Source organism: Lepisosteus oculatus, chromosome 7 (genome assembly GCF_040954835.1).
Source record: "Lepisosteus oculatus isolate fLepOcu1 chromosome 7, fLepOcu1.hap2, whole genome shotgun sequence".
Lineage (NCBI taxonomy): Eukaryota > Metazoa > Chordata > Actinopteri > Semionotiformes > Lepisosteidae > Lepisosteus > Lepisosteus oculatus.
The window spans coordinates 19504313-19524763 of record NC_090702.1 but is presented as its reverse complement, the minus strand read 5'-3'; the positions used below and the strand labels follow the sequence as shown (position 1 = coordinate 19524763).

Sequence of the window (20451 nt, the reverse complement as noted above, 5' to 3'; positions counted from 1 at the left end):
CAGGGGCATCTTAAAGAACCCTTGATAGATTTTTTCTTTCGTTGGAAGTCAGAAGTGTCACTGAAATAAGTCAAATACTGAAATAATTTCTTAGTTAATTCTCCCACTCCCAGTCATGCAGCATCTGAAGCTATAGATAATTATGTATTCGTTCTGTGAAAAAGACCTTGGTTGTTTGAAAAATGTCAGTTCAGGGTTAAGAGTTGTTGTGTAAATACAATCACTGAACTTGCATCAAATAACGATTTAACAGGTGTATCAGCAAAACCAAATTGTTAACACATACAATATGCTTTCTTTTTATTTCAAAGTGAAGCAGTTAATTTATTACAAAGCAAAAATTGTAAATTCTATCTTTAAAACAACTGCAAAAATGTTCACATTTTGAGACTTTTTAGGATTATGTTTTCTTTGTTTTTCAGTAACTACTATTGTTACAATATATGTAAAATCCCAGAAATATTTATAGCACTCTCTCTCCCTAATCACCGCTGCTCTGTGGGCAGTGTGGGTGGACATTTGTTGAAGCAGCAGGTGGAAGTTCTTCATGGGATTTTGCATGTGTGTAATTAATGCAGAACCTAACTAACCTGGCATACAGTTTTAATGTTTTTAAGCCCTGACAGTAAACCTTTACAATATAGAGCCAAATGTGTAAAAATGTAAAGCCATATTTGAAATTTGAAAATCATTTGCCATAAGTATCGAAATAAGCCTGATAAATACTGGGGAGATATAACAAAAGAGCAAAACGATTACAAACAAAGCTTTAGTTGGCTGGTAGTGCTTGACCTAAAGTATAACGGTTCATGATGACCTGACTTTGCTCAGTGTCAAATATAAAATCAAGAGTGTGTTGAAAATGCTGCAGTCCAGACATGCATTTTAGTCACATGCTTTGAAAATGTGGAGTAGCTATCTTTCAGCCTTCTTTTAGACTTGCACTACATATAGAAAAGCACAAGGCTCCAAATTCTAGATTTATCAACAGCAGTAAACCAGTAGGTTCTGTATCTTTTATCTGGCAAAGTATATTTTCAGTGCCACGATATTTTAGAAGTTTAAAAAACGGTCAACATTATGAATAAGAAAAAATGATTTGAATGTACTGTATCCAAGTTTGTCTAGGCTACAACCATGGACTTATACAATATGAACATAGATTGCCTTTTTTATTTTTAAGGAATAAAAGGTGCTCCAAATTTATTCATACCTGAAATACAGTATGACCAATGAGTTATGGACTAGGTATTATCGAAAAGTTGCTGCACATTCTGAAAATGCTAAACAGTAGTTCACAAATGGAAATGTGGGTCTGAGAGAACAATCCCCTCTCTGAGTGCCACAACCTTAAAGCACACAATAGGGGAGTAGGGTTTCCAGCATCCAAATTACTGTACCAACCATGTGTAACAGTTTGACCCTTTTGCTTTCTGCAGCTAAATTCTGATGAAAATGATAGCTCTAGGTCAGCACAGTGGTGCAGTGGTTAGCATCACTGCCTCACAGCGCTGGGGCCCTGGGTTTAATTCTAGACCTAGAGTTCTATCAAAGTGTTCTCCCCGTTTTCATGTGGGTTTCCTTTGGGTGGTGATCTTCCCATAGTCCACAGATATACCGATAGCCCGGTGTCAGTGTGTGTGCCCTGTGAGGGACTGGCAAACCATCCAGGGTTTATCCTGCCTTGTGCCCTTGTGCCCACTGCTTGCCAAGATAAGCTCTGGATCCCCCACGACCTTGTATTAGATGAAGAAGTTAGAAAATGGAGGGATGGATGACTGCTCCGTGCAAAGCTATTAAAACTACAATATGTCATGGCAGGACATTCAACTCTATTACAGTATATAATATTTCCTTGTCCCTGTCTCATCAACAGGATAGATCGTCTGGAGGGCACTGCATTTCCATTCCCTAGCCAGTGTTGAAAAGGGCAGTAGTACAAGTACAACAGGACCAGTTTCTTTAAAGTTCTTACAAATAGTAAAAGAGAAATATAAGTGAGGTCATTATTTAGACTTGTAAAATACATCACTTTCACACACATTCATTCTCATCTTGGAACTGTCCAAACTGGAGTACACAAGTTACATCCCTAGTCAGGCTTCAGGAATGCTGCCATATTTATTTCAGGAAGAAATAATATTACATGCAGGCATGCCACAGAGCTCCAGATCTACCAGATTCTCCATGACTAATCATGTTGATTTGTTCCGCTTGGACACAGTAGTTTGAACAATTCTCTGCTGGGAGCTTCTATTTCTACATAAAGAAAAAGGAGCTGTCGCTCGGCTGTAGGCCAACATAGGAACACCAGCCTGGCCAATAATGAACAGCTCTAGCAGCTTAAGTCAGGAAAAGGTTGAAGAAGCACTCAACCTTATTATGAAGAGAGGTTTTGGGAGTGGGTTAGGCATTTCTGGAAAGACTCAGAAAATTGTACAAGCAACCTGCTCACGTTTGTTATTTAAAAGACAGTGTCTGAGAGCATGGTCTTGAGTAATCAGCATGATTACTCTTTGTTTTACCTAAATGTTTGGGAATGGAAAAGCTTGTTTTTCTTGTGTTGAGCTATTTCTGTTTACCTGAAAATACCACCCAGATTGATGGCCATCTGTAATATAAAGTAGATTTACAGTAATGTGTGCACCTACTATATTATGAGACTATAATGCTGCAGAGAAATACATACAGTTTACATATTATGAATAGTTCTCTAGAAAAAATAAAAATACAAAATCAGAATCTGAAAACAGATGTATGGGATGTTATATAGGCTTTTCTCTACTCTAGAGTATTAAATGATCCTTTTGTAATTTTGCACTTTTACATTTAATGTGTTTTAGTCTGAGTACAGAGAACCGCCTTGTTTGCAGAGGTGCTATAAAATATGTTTTAACATGTTTTGCTGTTGGGAATTTTCAGCAAAGCCCTTATTCTGACTCTGCTTTGTAAACATCTCAATCATGATTTCATTTCATTCTGAGATGGTTGATATGCTGACATTAGAACTGTTTGTTTCTGTCAATCATTCTTTTTGAGAGAGTACATCTTAACTTTGAATTTTTTTAAAGAAAAAAGACAAGACTCATGGTGCATTAGAGTATAAAAAAATCACAAATGAACAGCATGTCCTAGATCTGCCTTTTATTTTTCATAACCAACTTTGTGAATTGGATTTTTTGTGATATTACAATATTGAGGTGCCCTCAGAACATCTCTGCAGGCCTGTCTGTGATTCTGTGATCTTGGAATCCCATTTATAAGTCAGTTGTCTTTGAATTGGTAAGAGGGATTTCAATATGCTTCAGGTATACTTTGCCTTTTAAAGTACATCATTCTCTTTTGAGTCTTCCATGTCAGTCCTCCCTTCACTGTGTTTTCATTATTGTATTTTATGACATTTAAATCCAGTTGTTTGAAATTATTCTGCCACTGAAAAGCTCTTGCATGCTCAAGGCAGAGAACTCATGCAGTCCTTGATGGAGGAAATATACATGGAAAAAAGCCAAAAGATTTGCTTTCAGCTAAAGAATGAGATGACCCCAAGGTCAGGGATAACAGCTTCTAGCCCTGATGGGTCAAATTCCATAAATTCTCTAAAGGAATAAAAAAGTACTATAAGTATTTTTCAATTAGCAACTGATTAGGATCTAAACAACAAAAGTGGATGATTAGACTTTGTCTGTACTCAAATCGTTAGTTCAATCAAGCAATTAAGATCCATAATGTAAATCCCCTGCAGTCCCTGGGAATCAGAGCTGTCCATCCCTGCTGTAAGTGGTAATTAGGTGTGGGTGGATGACAGACTAATAATACAGGGTTAGGTTTTACATGAAGACTCTTTGTTACCTGAAAAAAAAGGAGTAAATGTGTTTGGGATACATGCAGTTTTTAATGTTTCGGGTCAAAATGAAGGAATCAATTGTAATGTTTAACACTAAATTCCGTTTTATTTAAGAGAATGATTGTGGTTTTAAGGACTGTAACATTTTTGCTCGGTTGATTGGTAGCAGGGGACATTATGAAACTTACTTACATGCAAGGTACAGCATGTAAGTCTTTCCAGATGATTACCAATAGAGACAATACACATTGAATAGAAAGAACTGGGTCAGACAGAGGTGAAATCCAGCATTAAAATTAAAGCCTGTGAGTGCCTCTCCGTATGAACAGAGGGATCTCAGTATACGGTTAGAGCACCTTTTATTACTCTTGATTTGCATAGGCTCTCAGTTTAATGCCCTTGATGAGCCCAGCTTGGCAATTTTAGCACTTATACTATGTAATAGAATAGAGAACGTCTAGTTTATTCATTGGAGGAAGAAGTCCCCCTGTTTTTAAAAAAGATATTTATTTTGAAGATTTCTTTGTCAGCTACATACGTTCCTGAAAAGATGAGCTGTAAACCTACAATAGGAGGTCTAATGCTCCTGTACAGTTAAGCAGTTATTAAAAATTATATTTGTTAATCCAGTAATGCACAGTGGTAGATGGTCACAAGTATTATTAAGCCATTTCATCTATGCATCCCATATAACAAGACCAATGAAATTTTATGTCACTAGCATCAGCAACATAGGTCATATTATATATATATATTAAAACCAATAGTACAAAAACAGTTTCCCATTTTCTTCTTTATGAAACTTTAAGTAATCCATGTGATTAAACCAGTTATGCATGTATATATTTATTTCCAAGTCTCCTTTGTTTGAAAGATCGGGGAAATGAAACTCTTCTGTATATCCCTGAATCTTCTATGAGGAATACTCCTTCTGTGGTTAATAGGATAATGTTTACAATTTTGTAAATCTTGCACATGCAGAAAACATTGAACAAATGTTAATTAAATTAAAATATGTTTTACTAATTAAATCATGCCTTCAGCTTTGTAACAGGAAGGAAAAAATAGCTGTCGGGATTCATATTGAGATGAACTTACGTTTAGGATGAAGAGAAATTTAAATTAGGTTTTAGTACTCATTTAAAAAGAAACATTTCATGGTAACAGCAGAGATATGTGAAAGGGAGACATTCAGGTCTTTTATACAAGTCATACATTATGAATTTAATGTCTTTTTCTTTTTCTTTGTCATGTGATTTTTCTTATATACTAATGCACAATATAAACACTGCAATCTAAGTTTAGAGTAAGTAAGTAACTGGTCACATGCATAATGTAATTTACAATTTAAATAGCGAGCAGATAGGTTTGTTGAAGTTTTGATTATTTGATTTGAGACAATAACTAAAGCTATATTTCTTTGATGTTTAAACTGACATAAAACTGCCAAAATGCCAAAACTAGATTAAAATATTTTCCACGTACCAATTATGTCCCATCTTGTTGAATTGCAAATAATAATCTCCTTTTTTAACGTCACTCATTTCAATCAAAATTTGATTGAACAATTTTGAGAAGTTAAATGGCAAATGCATAGATTTGATTGTTATTGAGTTTACTCAATACATTAGTAATGAAGATTACCAAACTATTATTGGCATGATTAAACATTGTGAAAGAATTTGCCCAGGGTCTTAAATATTCTGCTTCAACAATTAACAGACTAGTTCAAAGAATCCCGGATACTGCTTCTATCAGGAACAGTCCTGTCAAGCAGGGGGTCACCACACCAACAGAAGATGGTCACATCTGTCTAATATAGTTGTTAAATTGTTTTCAAACTGTAATGGCTACAGGAGGAGACATTCCAGGAAATAATAACCAGTGTGTCAACAGAATGACTTTGGTTCACGTTGCGCATGAATGTAATCTACATGCTTGGATAGGGCCAGGGGCCCCCTCAGTGTACAACACAACTTTTTTTTTAATCAGCATGTTCAAATATGAGTGAAACATTCACTGTAATGGCTCTTTCTGTTGCTGTTGGGAATTATCCTAATGTAAGCCTATTCAAAAAGTGACCAATCATAATCAAGTGTGGTATATAACATTTCTGAAATGTAGAAAAAGGGAGCTAAGCGATCTCATACCAGAGGTATGCCAAATCAAGTTATTGTAATAATGCTTAATACGCATAATAATGTAATAATTTAATTTGAGTCTGTCAAATCCGTGTAACTGGTGAATGGTAGACAGGCCAGATTTTCAAAATAGACACGTAGACTACTTGAGGTGTTTTAATGGAAGTTAGCAGATTAACGTTTCCCACAATTCCACAATCCTAAAAATTGATGCTTCCCAGCCAAACGAAAACATGAAAGTGAATATACAGTACAAAAGACGATTACATGTAAACATAACACAAACGGTAAGTGACATAAATCACATTGTTTTCCTTGTGGTTTCCCTTGTATTTCATTAAATGGGGTGATTGTGAAAGCTTGTAGCCCTTCAGATTGCAGTCGCTCTCTCAGTGACAGTGGTAGGAGCAGACAGGAGCTTTTCGAAGCTCTAGTTATTTAAAATATATCTGTGGTCAAAAATATAGGCAAATAATTTTATGAAAAAAACTCATCTGCTCAGCCTTACTGATCTCATTCCTGTTGTTGTGGAGTGCACTTTCTTTTACTTTTTTTGCTTTATTTTAGATTGTTTTCTACAATTCTTTTTCTACATAGGTTTCAGTGCATTACTTTGCAAGTTATTATTTGCTGGAATTTTGAAGTAACACTGGTCCTGCTTTCATTGTTAATGTTCCTATATACAGTATTACTTTCAATGTTAAAATACATTATCTTTGTAATATGTGTGCTTTATGTTCTTGTTTATAAGTTATTTATTATGTGTTCTTCAATGCTGGTTAATTAATAGATTAATTTAAAAAAAAATCTCTAGCTAATTAATTCATTTATTTTATTGTTCTAATTAGTAAGATAAGGTTGTGTTGGGAGCTGATAATAGTGTATGTTCAAATCATGATCCTGAGGGGCCCCTTTCCAAGATCTTGCCCAGGGTCCCCAAAAAGCTAGGGCTGACTCTGTGCTCGGAGACCATTCAGAGGTAAAATGTTGATAGCCGAGAGCTGAAACTGGTGTTTTCTGTGGGCCAGAGAACATCTGAGATTACAATAGGAAGAGTAGTGCATTTTTACCCTTGACAGACTTGACAAAGGACAATGCAGGTAGAGATGTTGTGGCGAGCATTATGTGATTAGTGTATGTGTCAAGCCACCTGGAGGCTTTATCCTGACTTGAGTCCAGAAGAACATCTGTGGTATCCACTCACCATTGCCCTCATCAAGAGACAGGCATGACTGGCCAGCTGTAGCCATTTGTCCAGAGACTGATCAGGTTTATTCATCAACACAGCAAGGAGTGAGGTAATGTTTAGGGAGGTCATAGCTAATACTATTTATTATTCATTTTCACAGAGCCACATTTTATACTGAAAAAGATTCAATTCTTTGACCTCTCATCAAAATGCAGTTTTTATTATGTTAAGCATCTCGGTTTTAAATATTTGATTAAGTCCATCAGGCCTGAGGATTATGTTTCTTTTGTGCATGGGTATTGTTACAAATGGTAGGAAGGAAGTTCCTTTTTTCAGGCTATAAAGGCCCATTGGGGAATGGGGGGCAAGGGCCACCATTTTGCTTTGACCATCCACACTGGAGGTGGAGGTGACATGGTCAGCATCACACTCTGGCTGGCCTATTACCCCCAAAAGGATTAACCCCCGTTTCTTACTTGGAAAGCAGCCTGAGTGGACCTGGGAGCTGTCTGGAAGGAATTAGAGCAAGCTAAATCACTTACCCCTACCTGGGATTGGGTAACCGCTGGGGGTAACCCCACCGTCCTGGCCAAATTTCCCATTGGCCCTTACCAATCATGGCCTCCTAATAATCCCCATCTATAAAAAATTGGCTACATTACTCTGCTCTCCTCCCCACTGATAGCTGATGTGTGGTGAGTGTTCTGGCGCACTATGGCTGCCGTCGCATCATGCTCAGGTGGATGCTGCACATAGGTGGTGGTGGAGGGGAGTCCCCATTAACTGTAAAGCGCTTTGAGTTGAGTGTCTAGCGCTATATAAGTGTAAGCAATTATTATTATTATTATTATTATTATTATTATTATTATTATTATTATTGAACCCAGGACCTTCTAGTCAGGAGCTAGATGCCCTTGCTGTCTGAGCTACCACAGCTCCTGTTACAGGGGGGTAAAAAAATTGTGAAAATTTGGACTTGATCAAGTGGTTTAGTCAATAAGAGAAATAATTATTCATAACTCTAACTTTCTAGCAATATACTGTAACTGAGTGGTTGGTGTAATTAGAGGCACATGAAGTCTTTGTGAAAGCAGTAATAATCCAGACACACTTGGCTGTATAAATACTTTTTACAATGAGAAGCCACAAACTACACTCCATACAAAATAAAAAACATACAACACACAATTTACTCTATGTTTAGTATTTACGAGAGGCCTAACATTCTGGTCACCCAGAAAACCCCAGACTGCTACTAAGCATTAAAACTCTTAATGCCTACAAAGGCCACATAAGAGATAAGCCGCAAAATAAATGGAAGCCTATATCCCTTTCCATAAAAATGCCCCCTAAGCAGGAAAGACATTTCTAACTGAAGTGTCTTTTACGCAGGAAACCCAAGTTTCCTGAAAACACAGAATAGCATGTTTTCTAGCAAGGTTCTAATAGCTTCAATTAGATTTGTTTTGGATGATCATGAAGTAGGGGCTCTCGCCTGGCACAAGCTTGTTCCACCTCCTCCAGACTTCTCTCCTTCCTTTTCTTCTACTGTATCTTGTTCCTTCCTCTCTTTGTGCTTATAATGTGGTCTTATATATTGTGTGTGTCTGTACTGCTCCTTGACAATCATTAACCCACAACATACCTAGGTATACTAAGGTAAACATTATAATTGTTTCTGCTCAAGTGATTCCCCACTGCTTTGAAGCTAGAAGTTCACCTAACGCTACGAAATATATTTAAGAAAAGAAAAAAAAACAAGTCAGTACATTAACTCCTAAGAAAATCACTTTATAAAATCAGTCCAGGAAACTACAGGCACTTAAGTAAAAAAGCAAGGCTCCCAACTGACATGTAGCTTCTCTTTAATAATGCTTCTTTAAATTAGCTTTTGAGGGGTTTCTGTACTGCTCTGTGGTGCATGTTGTAAATGCATCTATTTGCATATATTGGTCTGTATTCCTTGTTTCTATTATTAACTTGTGTTTATATATTTTAATGTTACATCGATGTAGTATATAAAAGATTTAAAAGATTGTAAACAACATAAAGATTTGTTTTTGCCATGATGAATTGGTTTATTCTCAGGCCACCATTAATGTACTGTAATACCTTTTCTTGAAGTGTGTTTTCTGCCTAAATAAAATATTTTTTTTCTGAACTTACTGTAGGGAATTGCTAAAAATATAGTATTGAAGTTTTAACTTCAAAACATACCGTATGCCTTGGCTGATATCCAAACACAAACCACAAGCTATGAGGTTATATTCTTAAAACGGTGTTTTTGAGAACTTAGTTCCTCTTTCGTTAATTTGTAAACACTTTCTAAACAGATCAGCTTTAGCCTGTAGTGGGTTTTTTTTATTTAAACTAACCAACCCTGATCAATTAGACACACACCTTGGAACATATTGCAAATATAAGAAGCAGGTCTCTTGCATCAGTTTTCAGTTTATTAACAGGTTTGTATTCTGCTCTCCTGGAATCAGTTATTGGACTGGGGCAACGTCTGTGTATCTTCCCATGTTTGCATAGGTTTCCCCTGGGTTCTGCAGTTGTCTTTCATCTTCCAAAGAGAAGTGCCAGTGTTAATTGATGTTTTTAAAATAGTTGTGTTCTTGCATCTGTGTTTCGGGATAGGCTAGGGGTTCTCAAGATCACTATGAAATTAAGCATTATTAAGTACCTTTCTGACAACAGGAGCACATAGTAATAATTGAAATTTGGAAAACCAAAAACCATTGATTAAAAAACCATCTCTCTCTTGGAACATGCTGGAAAGTCGAAAAGAGAACCAAAGTGCTTTGGCTGCTGAGCCTTTAAGATCTGTGGAATTAACTTTTCATTGTTCCTATGCGGCCAACACACTCTGACACAGCTCCCCCACTCAGTCCTACAAGTATCTATTATGTGCACTGAAATATTGCTCGGATGTGAAATTAATTTTGGGCTTCACTGAAATCTGCTTTTAATTTTCTATGCTACACAAGCATAATCTGCTTTCCTATTAAGGTAAAAATTACAATAGTTTGATTAGTATGCATGATTGTAGATCTGCAGAAGTGTCCTAGATGTTTCTTAGTTATGCAATTCAAAATTTCTTTTTTTGCTTTTCTGAGGATTTGCGATAGCATACAAGTACATTTGGGCACGTATTAAGTGAATCTGGTTTTATGCAGCTCTGGACTCTGTTACTTTTAAATGGTAATGATTTGCAATGCTGTTTTCATCAAGGGTTTTATATACAGTATAATGTGCTGTACATATGTTGATGTTTATGGTCCATATGATCTTGCTACTCCTGTCCTTAAGTATGCCACAGAATTTATTGCTGCATCAGAATGATCCTTGTAAAAATGATTATATTAGTAATTATATTAATAACTGCTGACATAAAATTACAAAGTGTTCAGTAAATGAGACATCTCTCCTAATTCATGTGGGAATGCAAGCTGTGTAACAGACTTCAGTGAATATTATTCTCTTATTAATTTAGTTTCTGCAAAAGACTGTTTGTAGTGTTTCTTTACATTGTTGCTTGGATGTGACGTTGAGTTTGGGCTTCATTGAAATCAACGCTTAACTTTCAGGGATGCAAAAGAATAGTCTGTTTTCTTATTAAGGTAAAAAAATTGTAATGTAAAGTCCTGTGAACTTGCAAGTCTTGGTAAAAAGTCTATCTTATATACTGTATCATATTTTTGAATTAAATAGAATGTCCAACATATTGTTTAGACGTAGGCCTAATTATTTATTACTTTAGAAAATATTTCTATCCTGTAGTTGTCAGGAATATAATTCTATAATTTCTTACCAGTTTATTGAATCTCCCAAAGATTCTGGCTTTAAGTGCTTCCAATTTAATAAAGTAGTTTTTATGTGCTTCATTTCTTTTTAAAGCTGCATCACCCTTAAAATGGTAAATCTGTTTTGCTATCTCCATTCAACTTGAGTATCAAACTAAGCCAAATATATTATATTTGTGTATGTTTTAAGCTGAGCGTTGGGTTGGAAATAACCATGACCCCTTATCTGCTTAAATACCAACACTCATTTACCACTGAGAATGGATTAAAAAGAAAAGAAATGGACGAACTGTTTTGAAGCCTGCTGGTAATCTGTGAGCTATTTTAGGATGAACTCTAGGGTGAAAAATGATGAAGGTTGCTGATGTCATCCTGGTTACCCAGCAACCACTATTTTTCTAGTTCGGAGCTTCCATGCTCACAAATAGTATAAACTTACTGATTTTGTTGATAAGTGGAATAGAGAGTTTTTTTCAGTTTGGCCTGTGGAAACAATCCCTTACATTCTTTTATTTGAAGCTATGCTAGGGAATTATGCTGAAAGCTGATAGTCTTTAGTTCATGAAGATTATGAAACACAACACATTTTATAACCAAGTAAAGGACGCTGTGTCATTAGCAGAACATATTTCTTATTCATTTAACGTATTTAATTATTTGCAATTATTTGACTGATAAAAATAAAAAATACAATATTTGAACAGTCTCAATCCTCTTACAGTATACCAGGCAGGCTGAGCAGCAAATAATGCATTTAATTAAAAATAAATATATTCTGAGCAATGAGCAAAGGCTGTTGAGGAAAGTCAAATGCAGTCTTATGCTCTGAACCAGTGTAATGTGAAAATATTGTAATATTGTCTGACTTAGCTTTGGATTTATGCAATTTATCTGAAGATTGCTACAGTCTACAAGTCCATTTGGGGATTAATTTAGTGTTTCTGTGTTTATACAGCTGTGGACTCTGTACTCTGTGATTTTTAAATGCTAATGCTCTGCAGTGCTCTTTTCAGCAAGAAATTTATATATACTGCTGTTGATGATTCCTCAAAACTACAAATGCCAGGTTGAATTTATTTATGTATTACCTTGATTTTGTAAAAAGAAAAGCTGTGGACGTTATCACTAATGCTATTTTTCCACATTATTGTGCTTATGTCATGCTTTTTGTAAAGAAAAAAAGGCATACTTTAGCAACTTATATTCCCTAGATATGCCACCTAATTAGAATATCCATTGTTGCTTAGCCGGAATGAATGAAAGGAAGGAAAAAATAAAGACATCACAATGCAAACAACTGGGTTTTGTGTGGTGATAGGAACTAGCACAGCCTCACTGATAACAGTCAGACAGAATTGTCTAGCTAGGAGTGGGGTGATTTTACATTGCGAATGGATGATCTCTGACATCCTCCTGCCCAACTCCTGTAGCATGTGACCAATTAAAGTACTCTGCCTTAGAGCTTCTATTCACTGCTGGCTTTCAGCAATACTGGGCTTTGGGAATCTCAGACTAAAGCAAACACTGACTACCACAATTAATCTGTCATGAAGTCACAAATTCTAAAATCAAATGTCAGTTCATACTGTACTATATGGTAGACAACTGTTGCCTCAAAACCTTTAAATGTAAGCATTAGAAAATGCAATTCGTAAAAGGAAAATTACTTTTTGTAATTACTAGTGATCTTTAATAATTATTAGGAGCATTATTCATTTTCAACAAGAATGAACCCGAGTTCGGATTCCATAAATCACTCAAATTTAAATGCTACCAGATACCGTGCAGAAGACAACAGTCTTGCAGACATTCAGGCAATGTGGATCCTTCAGAAAAGAAGAAAAAAATTGCTAACAATTTAAACATCAGCACACACAGATTACCTCTGTATTCCTATAGAGTCTCTGCCAGTGACTAATGCAATTGCTCAAATACTCCAGTACACTTGCATTGCCTGTACTCCTACTTATCACTGTCACATTCATAAACCTACAAAAGCTCTCTTGTAAACTGGATTCAGTGGTGGTTTACTGAAAAGGGATATAAACACATGGCTGGAAGGTTACCAAATTTAACTTAGCCCTGCTGTCGGTTTCTATTAATTGTGTTTATCAAGACTAGCAATTGCTGTGCAACGCTGTTTATATCCATATACTGTATCTACTATATCTACGGTAAAGATCTACCCATTTGTAAGAGAACAAGACTTAAAATCATATTTCTCTGTTGTTTTTTTTAAGTGCCTTGCAAAAGTATTCAGACCCTTACACAGTTTTCACAATGTTGGTTTAAAGCTTGCAGTCATGGCAATTTGAAGTATCAGTTAATAGTTAATAGATACTCAATGTACTCCACACACTCAAACCAAAAAAATGAAAGAATACATATATCATGATTGCAAAAGTATTCAAACCTTTTGCTATGGCAAACCTACTGTCAATTACTTTAGGTACATAATATATTAAGAAGCCACAGAATTAGTTAAGTGGATTTTGGTGCAATAATACTCATCCACATGACTGCAGGATAAATGCAACTGAAATTCAAGCAAAGATTTAACCATGAAGACCGATGAGCTTTCAAAACAGTTCAGTTGTAAAGTCTAATAAAACACAGATCATGGTAATGGTATAGAAAAATGTCAGATCCTTTAGATTAAGAAGTGGAAGACACACAAACACACATACACACACACTACATACTGTACATCACGTTGTCCATTCATAGTGAGCAGCTGAGCATGGAGGACACTGGTTAGAGGTACCACCATGAAGATAACTCTAACTTCGAAATAGCAAGAGTTAAGAACCTGAGATGGGAGAAAACATCCAGAATGTGTCTCAAAACTAGCCTGTATGTGACGACTCACATTGTTCTCTTTAAAATCCTACTACGCGCACTTGAAACATCACGGCAATCGACTGAGCTCCCTCTCAACCAGTCAGATCATCAGTTCCCATAGTTACTAGATTGTGGTGGATGTCAGTACCACCTGAGCGTAGTTAAATCATTCACTTGTTAACATCACAGTATTTAACACCAGCCTCAGCAATATTTCTTCACTTGGTTTTAGTCCTTGTCACTAGTCTTGGATTCCTGCTCCATTGTGCCTGTTAGTGGGCTTGTTTTCTCTGACTTTGATCTTGTGTTGCCCCTGTACTTAAAATCATAACCTCCAGTGATTTCAGTCCCCATTTCACTATCCAGTCTCTTCATTTTCCTACTGGTATCTCAGGAACATCTTCTCGGTTTGGACCTGGTTTGTTACAACTATGGCTTTGGACAGTCCTTAACCGATTGTTTGCTAAATTCTCTAAATTGCGTCACTTAGCCTGGTGAAGGGGTAAGCAGCATGCTTACAGTGGCAGGAAGGAAACCTTAACTAAAAGCAAACTCTCAATTCTGCCTGGAGTTTGCAAAAAACACTGAGTGATCCTGCAAACGTGTGACAAAAAGTGAAGTGGTCACATTCGTTAAACAAACGTGTTGTCTAAATGGCAAGGTGCAGAACCAGCAAAGCATACCTCTTGAGTCAACACCATCCCTACAGTCCAGCATCATGCTATGGGGATGTACCTCCTCAGCAGAGTCAGGAATGTTTGGTGGGATTGAAGAAAAAATAGAGGGAACAATGTACAAACAATTTCTAAAGGAAAACCTGTTTTAGTCTGCTCAGGACTTAAACACTGGGAGAACAGTCACCTTTCAGCAAGACAGTGATCCAAAGCACAAAGCCAAAGCTACACTGTAGTGTAAGAAATTCGGTATCGTTGAGTGACCCAAAGTCCTGACATGAATCCTTTTAAGAATCTGTGGAAAGAGTTGAAAACTGCTATCCAAAAGCAATCACCAAGCAACATGACAGAGATTAAGCAAATCTGCCAAGCAGAATGATCACATATTGCACCATACCAGTGTGCTCACTTGGTTAAGACTTAGCCAAAATATTTTGTGGTTGTAATTGCTGCCAAAGGTGTACATATTGCATTTATGCATCTGACTGCTTATACTTCTTAGTTTTGTTCTGACATTGACTTTAACTTATCTTTAACTAACCTTAGAATTCTTGAGTTGGAGCAATCTGGTTTTGAATAAAATATTAAAAAACGTGCATGCATCCTTTTGAAATTTCACAAAATAGAACACCATACGAAAGGTATGGATACCTCTTCAAGGCACTGTACATCTCTATTTCTACTGTGTTTGACATTGATTCATTACTTTGTGTATCCATCTACAGCTCACTGCCAAAATAAAGGAAACACAAAAATAAAATGAACTGGGTGTTTGGCCAATACCAGCTTCAATGCGCTTAGCTTAAAGTTAAGTGGACCTAAACTATGTCAGGAAAATGCACCACAATCCATAACAGAGCCAACAGAACCTTTCACTGTGGGAAACAAGCACTTGAGCCTGTAGGCGTCTTTTGGCACGCTCCACCTGTGTACTCATCCACTTGATGAGAACAGGATAAAGAATAACCATATTAAATTTTTCCACTGCCCTGTAGACCACTGTCTGTGGTCTTTGCACGAAGTTATGCTTTAAAATTGATGCATTTGGATATGCTTTAAAGAATAAATATTTAAATAATAAATATAATACGTTATATGCCTTGAATAAAATGTATGACATTCTGCATTATTTCCTCATTCCCCTAACTATCATTAAAAATAAAATTGAGTTTTACCTTCTATTGTAAGTTTATTACACTGTCAGTTTTCCTACATTATACAAGATATCCACAATCAGAAAATCAAATTGTGTTCTGATTAGAAACCAACGGAATATTTTTTTTTATAAATGGGTTGATATTTATGACGGAACATCCAGAATATAGTATACTGCTATACTGCATATGCTCTTCCTCATGCAATGCTTATATTGTATAAGGCATACAACTTGTCATCCACTGTAATTTGCTGTTCACTCAATAGTAGCAACTCAGCTTCAGAAATTCCAACACAATAACATTTTCAAACCTGCTTTATTTCAAAATATTTTACCCCATTTGTTTACGTTATGTCTGTGTAGGAATGATTATGTCTCCAAATTAGTTTGACAAGGGAAACAGTATGCATTGTAAGCAAAACTGAAGAAATTCAGCTATTTCGAATACTTGTTCTGTGTTGTAATTCTCAGTGTGGTATTTGTATTTGACACGTATATACTGACTTTTTACAACACTCATTCATTTCAGTCTGTCCTTAGCCTCCTGTATTTGGAATTTCTTTCAACATAATGTATGGAGAAAAATTCCCCAAAATTGTACTTAGCACATACTAGCAAGGAAAAGGTCAATTTTTGCACTAATATAAAATATAAAAGCTCCTTTTGACTTAAACTCAATGGCACTTCTGAATTCAAGCCCAGCAGTTTAAGAAAGAAAACCCCTGAAGAAGGCTCCATGGCCAAAATGTTGTGTTTTCTTTCTTCTCTTTTCAGCAAGGAATAAACCTATTACTTGTTCCTTAATTCCATTTAGGTTCACTTTAATTCTATTTTTTGAAACTTTAAAATGCCTATTTTGTTTTTTGATATTCAGTGGTTAATTGTATTTAGTTTAAATGTATTTATTTTAATTACAAATAAGAAATACAGCCGTACTCTCCCTTCCCCTTGTATATGTTGTATTATTTCTACTGTACTTGTATAGTCCATGTTATGCAGGAAAGTGGACTGCAAAACCTGCTGTTGGTTTGGTCCTGAGAAACGTGCTATACTGTTATTGTATCAAAATAGTAGACTGAGCAGTGTGAATGTTCATCAGCTACTAAATACACGTGTTGAAAAACATTTTCAAGTGCAAAAAGATTTAGGAGTTCTGAAGGCAAAATTAAGTGAACACTCTTTCTTAATTGAATAGCTGTCTTGAGAGAATTGAGAGAATTCTGAATTTGACAGGCTTTGATTGAGTTCCCAGTTTGACAGGCTTTTTTTGTACCTGCCATGTAAATCTCCTTTCTTCTCAAAATGGCACTTTTCATGAGGTACATGTATTATATTTGTGTGTCTATTATGTGAAATGTTGAATGGCTGTACTAAATATTATTTTCAAACCTCCAAACTAAAACAAATATTGGGTAGTTGTAGACCTAGAGTACATTGTGGCTCTTTTTTTTTTGTTCCATGTGTAAATCATTTATAGCATTGCGATTGACATTTGTCCTTCACACGTAAAAGAGTGTCTCCTCATTTGCATGTAAGTACAATTGTGCAAGAGTATAATGGAAATCATCTTGTCATACATTTTATTTAGTGTGAAAACCTGATTTCAGAAACTTGTTTTTGTGAAGTTTATTTTGTAAATCTTTAGAACTTGGTATTCATATTAAATATACATACAAACTCTTTGGAAGTCATTAGAATGTTTTTGAAAGTCACCTTAAAACACCCCTTGACAAATTCTCACGTGCTGAATTCAGGTAATACTGTAAACAAATTTAGATACACTAAATGATTACTATACCTAGTCTATTAGAGTCTATTATCCCATGCATGAGCTGTTATTTTGTGGAGTCTCCCTTGTGGGGTTTAATCATTATTCTGACAAACAAATTAAATTGTAAATTTTAAATTACTTCACTGCATATCATTTTATCTTCAGTTTACAATTAGGATTAAATCTTCAAGTTCAAACAATGTGGTTTTCTGGTTTCATATTTTCTGTAGTATTTTCCATGAGCTAAGAATTTATCTCTTCTTACACAATCTATCCAGATTGGTAGCTGTCTGGGTATCACCTGTGTATTCTGAAACAACTATAAAATATGAGTAAGGTTAATACTTTGTGGTGTTGCTTGTCTAGTTCTGTGTACCACATGCACATTTTACACAATCATTTCTGATCTGGACCAAATGTACAGTAAGTGTAACATTTACTGTGGCTCAAAATGTCATCATCAACGATCAAAAGTTCTTCTTAGGAAAGTGGTACAGATCTTGATCACATATTACAGGTGCATTTGATTCTGGAAAGGTAAACACTCAAAGCACAACAGACATGCATTGGTTCTGTCCTTCTGGTTGGAGTAAATTAGAAACAGCATTAGATAGGTGAGTAAGCAATACTGTACAAATACCCTACAAATTCGTACAATACTTTACAAATACCCTATTTCTAATAAAACAGTGGATTTTCAAGCTGATGAAGCTCTATAGTGATTCTATGATTGTTTTTAACATTTTCTGAGCATTGCTGTCATAAAAAGGCTGTTATCCTCAAAGATAAAATAATTCAGTAGTTTTACTTTATTTAATCTTACAAGGAAAACAGTAAAATAAAAAAGTAAAATAAATTGATTCCTAAGAGCTATGATAATCCTGAATTAAAATGGAAGAGATCATCTCTTTTTTCCCTGTCAGGAGCTGGAAAGATTAAATTGAGATTTAAAAATCAGAAACAGGTCAAGCATAATCTGGCTGCACTGGAAACTGACATCCAATGTACAGACATAGGTGCCTGTGATGTGTTACATTTCAGTAATCCTAGGCCTTAAATAAAGGGACTAGAGTTTCTTTATATATTATTAACATGCCAGTGATTTTCAGATGTGTTTTGAAAGGCATGAGTTAGGTGATTTTTACTGGCAACGTCACGAGTTTAACTGCTGACTTTGCTTAAAATGTTTATAGCCATTAAGTTGTTGCATTTTAATTACTAACATGAATAGATTTGCTAATTAGAAAATAACTTAAAACTTTCTTTGAAAAACCTAACAGCTTGATTTAAATATGTTGTACTGTAACAATTTTCATGCTGCTTTTTATAGCAGTGCAACTTTTTCTCTGAGTTCTTTCTAGAACTGGATGAATGAGATATTTGCATCAATTAGCAACTAACTAGCAATAAACCAGATGAACCAAATGGTTTTTGGTTACTCATTTGTAACCTTTCTTATGTACTTTTGTACAGTACTGTACTTTTAAATTCTATATAATTGTTTAAAAGCTGTACGGTCTGCCTGAAGGAATTTATCTGTTCAGACCCAGTGTCTGATGTGTATGTTAAGGCCTGTGTCTTGGTCTTGGTTGGCTGGAGCTGGTTGAAAGATCATGTATTTGATGTGTAACAGTGACTTACAGTATATTGCTAATCTAGTGCTATAGAGACTGAAGGTAGGGGCTGGAGTGGTGTATGTTTTGGTTCATCGAGATAGATATCAGTCCAATTCACAATGATTTACAGATTCCTAATTAGGATTTTGCAGTACAAAAAAATGTACTGAAGTATTGGGAAAAGAACAGCAAACTGTAAATTGAGATTTTGACTGGGTCAATTAACAAATAATGGTGAATCTCTTTATTTTCAAGGGGAACAACTATTAGAGAAATTGTTAGCTGTTGGATAAGTTGGAACTCCTTAAAGAGCTGTAAATATCCTGTCTTGCTTTGAAAATGGTGCTTGGGGTCCATAGCTGAAAGTCGCCTTTGAAACTTTAGACTTCTTCAGTTTCCTTCAACATGGCACATTTGGTTAAAACTTCTTCTGTGTGTATTAATGGAATTCAAGAATAAAAGAAAGAACTCATAACTTAATACAGAAAATTCCACCTAAATTACTGTATCTTCTAATTCCACTGGAGAAAAAGAAAAATAATAAGAAATGTTACAAACAAAAGGAGGCTGTTTAGCCAGTCTAGTTCATCTGGTAGGTAATAGCTAATTGACCTCATCCAGAGCTTTCTTGAAAGAAGCCTTGGTGTCAACATCATCAAAATGGCTGGGCAGCTTTTTCCATGTTCCATTGCTTGTTTTTGGGTTTTAGAAATTTCAGAATTTCATCACCTGTTACCACAATTTGCTTCCATACTGGATGCACCTAATAGTAACTGCATAATGCAGTAGATTTTTAAAAAATGCACGCAGTAATCTTAAAATATGAACCCTGGCCACTAGATTTTCTGTTTTTTCAGTGGGAGAAACAAAGTTCAGTTTGTTAATCTGAGATGCAAGCCCTGATGATCACTAAGTACACAGTCTTTGAGTGCCAGGCAGCAGCCCCCTCACCAGTCCTCTTCAAGGACATTCCTCATACTACTTGTAATTGGTCTCATAGGTCACATGGGAAAACTCAGTGATACAAACCTCCCCCCCAAAAAGAAAATATATATATTTTTTATTTGAGTCTCTGAAGTTTAATGTGAAGCAGATTTTTTTGTCTCATACTTTTCGGATCACATTAGTGCTCCATAAGCATTATTGTTTTCAGGTAGTATTTAACTGGCAATGTAAACTTTTCAGCTTTAAAGTTATTTTCTTTTCGATTTTCAGGCCTTCTTTTTTTAGGGTGTGCAACGTTCTTTCCTAACATGTATCTTTTTATTTTTCTCATTGATTAGAAAGTGGATCTCCTATAACTGCCTCCTGCATTGGTCTTGGAAACTCATCAACACCCCCTGCAGGTCAAGCTGGAAAGGCTGTCCCTGGATACAACGGTATGTATATAGCTGATTCGTCCACTTCACTAAT

The 20451-nt window shown here is 35.7% G+C and overlaps 1 protein-coding gene across 1 annotated transcript in view; it reads left to right on the top strand.

The window, feature by feature from the left end:
• The window catches only part of acss3 (acyl-CoA synthetase short chain family member 3), an 87756-nt gene that overhangs the window by 52336 nt on the left and 14969 nt on the right, over nt 1-20451 (top strand). Inside the window, exon 10 of the mRNA XM_015352836.2 lies at nt 20322-20417. Coding sequence (XP_015208322.2) covers nt 20322-20417 — 96 coding nt within the window. The remainder of the gene's footprint in view (nt 1-20321; nt 20418-20451) is intronic.